Source organism: Cibotium barometz, chromosome 58 (assembly GCF_041138505.1).
Source record: "Cibotium barometz isolate CiBa-2024 chromosome 58, ASM4113850v1, whole genome shotgun sequence".
Lineage (NCBI taxonomy): Eukaryota > Viridiplantae > Streptophyta > Polypodiopsida > Cyatheales > Cibotiaceae > Cibotium > Cibotium barometz.
The window spans coordinates 38,093,045-38,101,955 of record NC_141103.1 but is presented as its reverse complement, the minus strand read 5'-3'; the positions used below and the strand labels follow the sequence as shown (position 1 = coordinate 38,101,955).

The following is an 8,911-nucleotide window of genomic DNA, read 5'->3' as shown; positions in this document are numbered from 1 at the left end:
GAAAATGTATAAAAACCAGAAAATAAATTAATGAAAAAGTGAGAGATGAAGAAACTCATAACTTTTAAAAAAGAAATGATACAAGATAATGATTGGGATGTGGATTTTTGTGTCCATTGTTGTGATACCTTGCTCATATTTGTTTATTGACTAGTGTGATTGAACATGCTTGGGGAAAATGACAATGAGCACACATATATCTCCAGTTTTATCTTATTTCCTTTTTTTCATGGGCATCTTTATAATGGACTTTTTCCTCCTCTTGTTGCTTCATCATTATGCAAATTTTCAAACTAGTCAACATCTTTCTTTCTATTATTGACCTTAGTTTCAAACCATTCATAATCATGTCACCTCTATTGTTTTCATTATACGTATGTGTGCTCTTCTCCACTATTTGCAATATAGACCATGGTGTTAGTAATTCCAGCCTTGTTCAATATATGGATTATATCTTTTCATAATGTAGTCAATACAATGGGGTGCCTCTTATCTTCTTTTCTTGAAATATAGACCATGCAATATAGACCATGGTGTTAGTGATTCCAGCCTTCTTCAATATATGGATTATATCTTTTCATAATGTAGTCAATACAATGGGGTGCCTCTTATCTTCTTTTCTTGAATGTGAGTAAGAAGTCCATTGTTTCAATTATTGAGGTAGAGAGATGGTGAATAAAAGAAGGTGTATATGAAAGGGAATCGCACTAAAAACAAGATAATTTAGGGACAATGGAGATAACATCTCATGTTCCTAGAATCATGCCTAAGGGGCTAGGGACACCCCTTGGAAGTACTATATGTAGTCCACACCCCTCGAGGGCTTTTCACCACACCCTTGCAGTTGTAGCAAGTAGCACACACCCAAGCAACGCAATGGAGAAAAGCTTGCGACTTGATAAAGCAGTGCGATTCTGAATGCGTCCGCTTAATGAACGAGATCAAAGCAGTGCGATTCTGAATGCGTCCGCTTAATGAACGAGATCAAACAATCCAGCCTAATCCAGAAACCGGGAGTGGAGAGTTACTTGGAAGCGCTAGGGAACTTGATGGCTGGAAATTACTACTGGACCAGTATCTCTTCCCGTTACACCCGGATGGCAAGTTTCTTGCATACGTATATACTCACGTGCTCGAAAGCCTAGTTAATTGCAGTAGCATGTGCGATGTTTATGAGTGCTTCATAGTCACATTTCCGGGGCGAAATCCCAGCCAGAACGAGCCCGATTTATTGCAGTAGCATGTGCGATGTTTATTTGTGCTCCATAGTTGTCTTAACAGGAAGCCCTGCAGTTCCCTTTGGAGGCTTGGAGCTCCTCCAAATGAGCTACCCATTCAGGGTCGAAAGGGAGATTTGCAGTATTGGCTTGTCGAGGGATGCCATCCGGGGTGTAACGGGAAGAGATACTGGTCCAGTAGTAATTTCCAGCCATCAAGTTCCCTAGCGCTTCCAAGTAACTCTCCACTCCCGGTTTCTGGATTAGGCTGGATTGTTTGATCTCGTTCATTAAGCGGACGCATTCAGAATCGCACTGCTTTATCAAGTCGCAAGCTTTGGAAAGGGCGTCTTCCAGGTTAGAGAACTCGTCATTGAGTAACATCACGGCAAGGATATTGAAGTAATCGCCCTTGGCAGCCTCGGCTTCAAAAGAACACACATCGTTCACCCAGGCGACATGGCCTATTACAGCCTCATGGAGTTGACAAATAAGAGGATGGGACAGTGTCTCTTCATCTAGCTCTATATGTAGCGAGTACTCCATGAGGAGACATAATGGCCTCACACCAACGGCTTTCCCACGATTTCGGATGAACGTTTCTACTTGTGGAACTGTTCCCGATTTGCGGAACGGGCCATGATCTTCGGCAGCAGCAACCAAGTCTATCATGATCTGAAACAATCGAGATTGCTGTGTAGGAGTCAAATCCTCCATCACTTCCGTCCACCAGCTCCACCCACTGTGCATGACAGCACTGGCCACACCAGGATTGATGGTGCTGTCAAGATCAGAAATGGTTTTTGAATGAAAGAAGCTGGCCGCACCACGGATGACTTCAGCTCGCGAAGAGCCAGTTGCCTGCAGGGTCTGGTCTGGCACGTCCAGTTTGCCATCAAAGAAGCAATACCAGGTGAGATATTTGGCACTTGCAGTCACACGCTTCGTATCAATACTGTTGGCAAAGAAGAGGCATCCGAGGAAAGGGTACTGGCAAGTGAGGAACAACTTCCCCTCAGGGGATTGAGGGTCCAGGTTGAAGTGAGACAAAGACCAAGAGTCGCAAGTTTCCATGATAGAGAGAACGTGAGGGTGGCAATTCAAGGGGAAGGAACACTAGAGAGGGGGGATGATAGGGAGGGAGACGTTATGGAGTGTGGGCAATGGCAACTCCACATTATGGAGAATGGGTTGGGCATTGCAGGTGATCAAATGTGCATTATGGAGGGGAATAAAACGGCAGGTGGTGGAGCTACTATGTACTAGGAGCGAATGAGGAAGAGTGTATACTGAAGAGAAGGCATTGCAACACTACTACATGTTAGCCTAATACCGGCGCTTATACCGACGTCATTTAACGGGGTCTAAAAAAGCCCCGTCATCGGTATAAGCGCCGGAACCATAGCGTCGGTATAAGCGTCGGGTAATAATACCGGCGCCTATACCGTTATCTATACCGACGCTCACCGGGGGTAATACTTATTACGGCTAAACCGGCGTCTATACCGGTGCATATACCGTGTTATATACCGGGGTGAACAACGGGGTGTATACCGACGTAAATACCGAGATATATACCTATGCATATACCGACGCCAGTACCGGGGAATATACCGACGCTGTAGCAAAAAAAAAATTTTGGGCAGAATAGTGCTGCCTGGCTGTTGCCTGGCTGCCTGCAATGAGCAGGATCAACAACAGCAAACAGACAGCACCATTCTGTCTAAAATAGAGCACAAAAACAACCGTGCTCGTTTTTTTATTTTCCTGATCGACAAACAAGAAATTAAATTAAACATTAATACTCAAGAATGTTTTGATCATATTTCATTAGTTTGAAGGTCATCTTACATCATGGTAATGCCTCCCAATTGACGGTCTCTCCTTCTTCTTCAAGCATCTCAAACTCAAACAAGGCCACAAGGCCATGTTTGTGAGCGTACTTCTCCTCTCGCCTACTTGGTGGGCGATTCATGGCCAACTCCTGCACAAACGATTAACAATTATAACTTTTAGAAATCAACATTTAGCCCACATACATACATTTACATAAATAAAATTGCTACAAACACTTACGAATTCATGGCGCATGGTTTCGTAACCACCACTCCCAAGATGAGAAGCCCCTACTGTTTGGAGTCTTGCCCTTGCCGCCTCTCTTTGTTGTTGAAACCTCTCTGGTGTCTCGGTGAGCTCCTGAGCAATGGCTGCCCACTCCTTGTCATCTAGCCAAACAGGTTTCTCTTTCCCCTCTCTAAATGCGTCCCTCGCCTCTGACCTACGATGCCCCATCAAAATGCGAGCTGTATACTGTATCCACTCATTAGAGACGACATTCATAGGGTCAGATGGCTGAAACTCTTGCTTTATCTTTGTATTTATATAATTTTTCTTCCCCTTGTCTTGCTGATCCCATTTAGTCATGACAGAGTCGTGAAACTGTATAGTGCACAATTATCGAATGCGTGTCTTCATTGCCTTCCCTGCACTATCCATTATTGGTGCCCCATCCCTAATTGTGTAAATCTTGTTGTTGTCATGGTCATGTGCACCCCAAGGAGTGGAAGGTGACCCTATGGGTGTGCTATCAACAGATGAGAGCGAAGGACGACGCTCACGTGGTGGTGGTGTCACAGCATCTGTGGCACTACCACCACAACAACCTCCCCCTGAAGACCTACTACGTGAGCGCCGTCTATGTGAAGAGGTGGTAGATCGAGCTGTAAGAGGAGTGGAAGGCTATGTGGTATGAGGTGTGGGAGCTGCTGTCGTACCCACGGGTGTGGGAACTGGCGTCGGGAAGCCAGATGGTGAGGCAGATGTCCCTGCTCCAGAACCCCAATAACTCTGAGCCATGGCTCTCTGCTCTGGAGTCATGGACGAAAGAAAACCATATAACTGCTGGGGACTCATGCCCTGCGGTGTAGGATTAAATGAGAAATCTGGACTGTAGTTGTAGGGCGGTGAGTCACCCATGGCCTGTTGGACAAAAAACCATATGACAAACTTGTGTCTAATGAAAATTACACGGTAAACAATGAATGAAAGAACCATATGACAAACATTAACAATGATAAACAACATTGGTAAAACTATATCAACTTGCTCCTACAGTAGTGATTATGATGGTAAACATTAACAATGGTAAACAACCTTCAATGTCATAAAACCATTACAAATATGTCATAACTATTTGCATAATCATTAAGATACATCATTTTAAAAATCATTATCTATTCTATCATCCTCATTAAGATTAGTAGCCCCAAAGAGATCTATGTCTATGTACATTTCAGCATCCTCATCATTAAAAGTCCCTTGATGAAGGATGTCTTCATCATCTATGTCTTCTTCCTCAACATGTTTTTCAGCTTCCTTGGTTTGCACCTCTTCATTTGGATCTTGCTCTAGTTGCTCCTCTTCAATTGCTTGCTCCTCTTCATTGTTGATATCGGCTTGTTCTTGCTGCTCTCCATTACCCTGTGTATCCACATCACCTTGTTGCAAGGGCACATGAGAGAAGGATAGTATGAGGAGAGTGTGATGCCAAGGATTTTCTCCATTGCGTTGCTTGGGTGTGTGCTACTTGCTACAACTGCAAGGGTGTGGTGAAAAGCCCTCGAGGGGTGTGGACTACATATAGTACTTCCAAGGGGTGTCCCTAGCCCCTTAGGCATGATTCTAGGAACATGAGATGTTATCTCCATTGTCCCTAAATTATCTTGTTTTTAGTGCGATTGCCTTTCATATACACCTTCTTTTATTCACCATCTCTCTACCTCAATAATTGAAACAATGGACTTCTTACTCACATTCAAGAAAAGAAGATAAGAGGCACCCCATTGTATTGACTACATTATGAAAAGATATAATCCATATACTGAAGAAGGCTGGAATTACTAACACCATGGTCTATATTGCATGGTGTTAGTAACACCATGGTCTATATTGCACATTGGTCTATATTTCAAGAAAAGAAGATAAGAGGCACCCCATTGTATTGACTACATTATGAAAAGATATAATCCATATATTGAAGAAGGCTGGAATTACTAACACCATGGTCTATATTGCAAATAATGGTGGAGAAGAGCACACATACGTATAATGAAAACAATAGAGGTGACATGATTATGAATGGTTTGAAACTAAGGTCAATAATAGAAAGAAAGATGTTGACTAGTTTGAAAATTTGCATAATGATGAAGCAACAAGAGGAGGAAAAAGTCCATAAAGATGCCCGTGAAAAAAAGGAAATAAGACAAAAATGGAGATATATGTGTGCTCATTGTCATTTTCCCCAAGCATTTTCAATCACACTAGTCAATAAACAAATATGAGCAAGGTATCACAACAATGGACACAAAAATCCACATCCCAATCATTATCTTGTATCATTTCTTTTTTAAAAGTTATGAGTTTCTTCATCTCTCACTTTTTCATTAATTTATTTTCTGGTTTTTATACATTTTCAACTAGTCAACTTATTATCTTGGGTAGTTTGTTTGAAAACCTGAAAATTGTAATGACAAAGATGATCCCTATCTCCATTATTTTCTACTTCTTTTCTAAAATATAGATATTAAAACAAGCTGATTGTGCCCAAAATTTTGATCCTTTATTTCTAATATTATATAAACAAATAGTAATCTTGATGGTAGAAAGAAATGTTTTCTTAAAAAGAGTGGTGCCTTCAAATATCAAATAAAGATGATTAGTTTGGGGGTAGATGCAAGCTTGGGTAATTCAAGGAGTCTTTTTTATGTGGGTAACTTGATCGGCCCATAACTTTTGCAATGCTCCTTGAAATTTGACAAACTTGACCTCCAAGAAGTAGTACAAATTCCAAACTTAAAAAATAAGACCATAAAAATATGGGACTAATCATGTATCCCAAAAAATATAAGATGCATAAATTAAGTCAAATAGATCAAAAATTTTATGTACACATACATCAAACCAAGTAATAATTCAAAAATGCATTGATTGAGCTTCCTCTCAATAAGATGAAACACTTGATTGAGAGAATTCGATATAGTTTATGGGGCCTCCATTGTTGTGGTTAATTTATGCACACTCATTTGGGAGTAGGCTCCATAAATTTTGTTGATTTGTTAAAAACTAAAAAGCATTAAAGAAATTAAACCATACTATTGCATGATGGTCTTAAAACACTGATACTTGGTGATGCTAGTATATATATTCAGCATAAAATGGATGAATTAGAAAACAACCAATTCATGCATGTGGACAGATTTTTCAATAAAACTAGTACTAAGTTCAATTTTGAAATTATTCTTTTTCCATGACCTTACTTATAATAAGGCACAATTACATCTAATAATTCACAACATCAATTAAGCCAGCATGCGATTTGTCTTATTTTAGAAAACAAAACGTTTTAGGCTAACTTGGGAGCTAATGGTATACGGAAAAATGTAGACATGTATTGCTAGAGGGGAAAACCACATTAGCTAAAATTTCACATCCACCTAGTGGGATTTTTTCTCATGCCTCTCATTGTGGAAAAACTTGAACAAGGTGACTTTTCACTCCTTTCACTCTAGAAAATATTTGTTATGACCCATGTTATTTGAATAATAATCATGGTCATTTAAATTTGTATATATTTTTTATGATGCCTATTTCTCATCATGAACACGTTAGGATTGATTGATGTGATGTCAATTGATTGTTACTACTGACGTGGTTTATGTTTATGAGTTTAGGTGATGAGGTGTGCAAGGGTACCGATTTAGGTGTTGCACAGTGCGAGGGTACCGATTTAGGTGTCGCACGGATGGTGGATTGAGTCATGGCATGTGGACAGATCTCACAATATTTTGTGGCTGTATTATGGCATTTGATATTATTTTGACATCAGAGTGATGTGTGTGTGTGCACGCGTCAATTTATTGTACAGTGTGCGTACGAGCATTAGTTGATTTATTTTGTAATGTGCATATGTGCACAAGTTAGATTATTGTATTAGAAAAATTGTGCAAACCTTAGAAGGTTTGAGGACAAAGGCTAATTAAATGGCAAAGTCCAAATATGGATGTATACTTTATTTTTGGCTGAAAGCCTACTTTTTGGAATATATAAAAATACCCACGCGAGAAGAAGCCACTCACGTTGGGGGGGAAGATTGCACCCAGTCTTGGTTGCCTTGTGTTGATGGTGATGTATTTCTTTCTCTTACTCAATGTTTTGTTATATGTTTTAATTTTTAATTTAATTCAAGTAGTTGTTTTAATGTTTGATATAATTTTTATGAGTCTTTTGATTATTCTCTTCAAGAAAATTAAAGGTCCGGTTGCAGTGGTATCAAAGCTTTGGTGTAATTTAATTTTCTTGAAGGTGGTCAAAAGAGGTGAAAGAGACAAAAAACACAAAAATAGAGGTGATTTTGGTAATTTTCTTGAATTTAAATTGAAGAAGAACACGTTTAGGGATTTTTGTTTATGTATGGATCAAATTAAGCTTGTTTTTGACCATTGGGTAATCAATCTCCATCAATCTATTACCCAAAGGATAAAACTAGGTGAAAAACCATTAGTGGGTTTCTCAAAACCATTAAACCACCTTCCTCTTCACTAATCCTCTTCCTAATCTGTCTGTACGGATTGAAAGAGCAAGCAGAGGAGCATGGAGAGCCATAATCAGAATTGCTAAACCTTCTCTTTGCTTAGTTTCTATAATAGAAGGTTGAGAATTATTCAAGAGTCTTCTCAAAAATTAATTTGGTTTTATTTAATTTTTCCTCCTCTGCGCTGCGCTGGGCGCAAGCTTAGATTTATATATATATATATAATTTCCTAATCTCTTTCTCCCTCCTTCGTATCCGGCAGTGGCAGCGACGGCAGTGCGCTTCGCGCTTCTATCTCCATCCGACGAAGCGCTTCTATCTCCATCCAGCTGTGCGAAGCGCAGAAAATTTTTTTTCTTTTAATTTTTATTTTTTTTCTCTCCTTTCTCCATCCTATTGCTGGCGGTGAGAGCTGCAGGGAAGGAATTTTCAAACCTCACTTTAGCTAATTCTGCTTAATAATGCTTAAAAGCTTTGATTTACAAAGCTTATATTAGCAATTTTTAGAATTTGAGCTTAATGATGCTTAAAGCTTTGATTATTACAAAGCTTATATTTAAAAGCTTTATAAGCTTCAAATGTTTAATTTTTATTTCTATATTAGATGCTGTGAATTCTTTAGTGGACTGTTTCCTTTTTACGCTCCAGCCTTTGGCGTGCCAGGATACAAGTTTTAGTAAAGCTTTCATTAGCTTTTTAATAAGCGTGATAAATTTAATATTAAAAGCTTTATGAGATAAAGCTTAGTATAAAGCTTTGATATAAGCTTAGTAAAAAAAAAAAGAGGACCATATCTATAAATATATCACCTCTTCTCTAAATTTGGGTTAGCTGAGCTCTTCTCTAAATTTGGGTTAGTTGAGCTCATAGTTTCAGGCTGAAAATGCTTGAAAAAGCTTTTATTATAAAGCTTTGTTAAGTTTTTTTTAAAAAAAAATAAGCTTTGTGTAATATGATCTTTATGTAAGCTTTTTCACGAGTCGACCATGAGGATGAACTAACAATGATGATTTAGTAAAGTTACTTTAATTTTGCACAAGTGATTGAAGCTTTAATTATTCAAGCTTATTTTAAAGAGTACATGGATTATTTCTTGAAAAAAATT

The 8,911-nt window shown here is 39.0% G+C and overlaps 1 protein-coding gene across 1 annotated transcript; it reads right to left on the bottom strand.

The window, feature by feature from the left end:
- Positions 1-1,274: 1,274 nt before the first annotated feature.
- LOC147606247 (microbial Terpene synthase-like protein 13) lies at positions 1,275-2,291 on the bottom strand. The gene has a single exon (XM_086792932.1). The coding sequence runs from the start codon at positions 2,289-2,291 to the stop codon at positions 1,275-1,277; it is 1,017 nt and encodes a 338-aa protein (XP_086649058.1).
- Positions 2,292-8,911: the final 6,620 nt, after the last annotated feature.

Excerpts from the sequence above, each read along its gene's own strand:
- LOC147606247 (XM_086792932.1), bottom strand. The coding sequence starts at position 2,291 with ATGGAAACTTGCGACTCTTGGTCTTTGTCTCACTTCAACCTGGACCCT.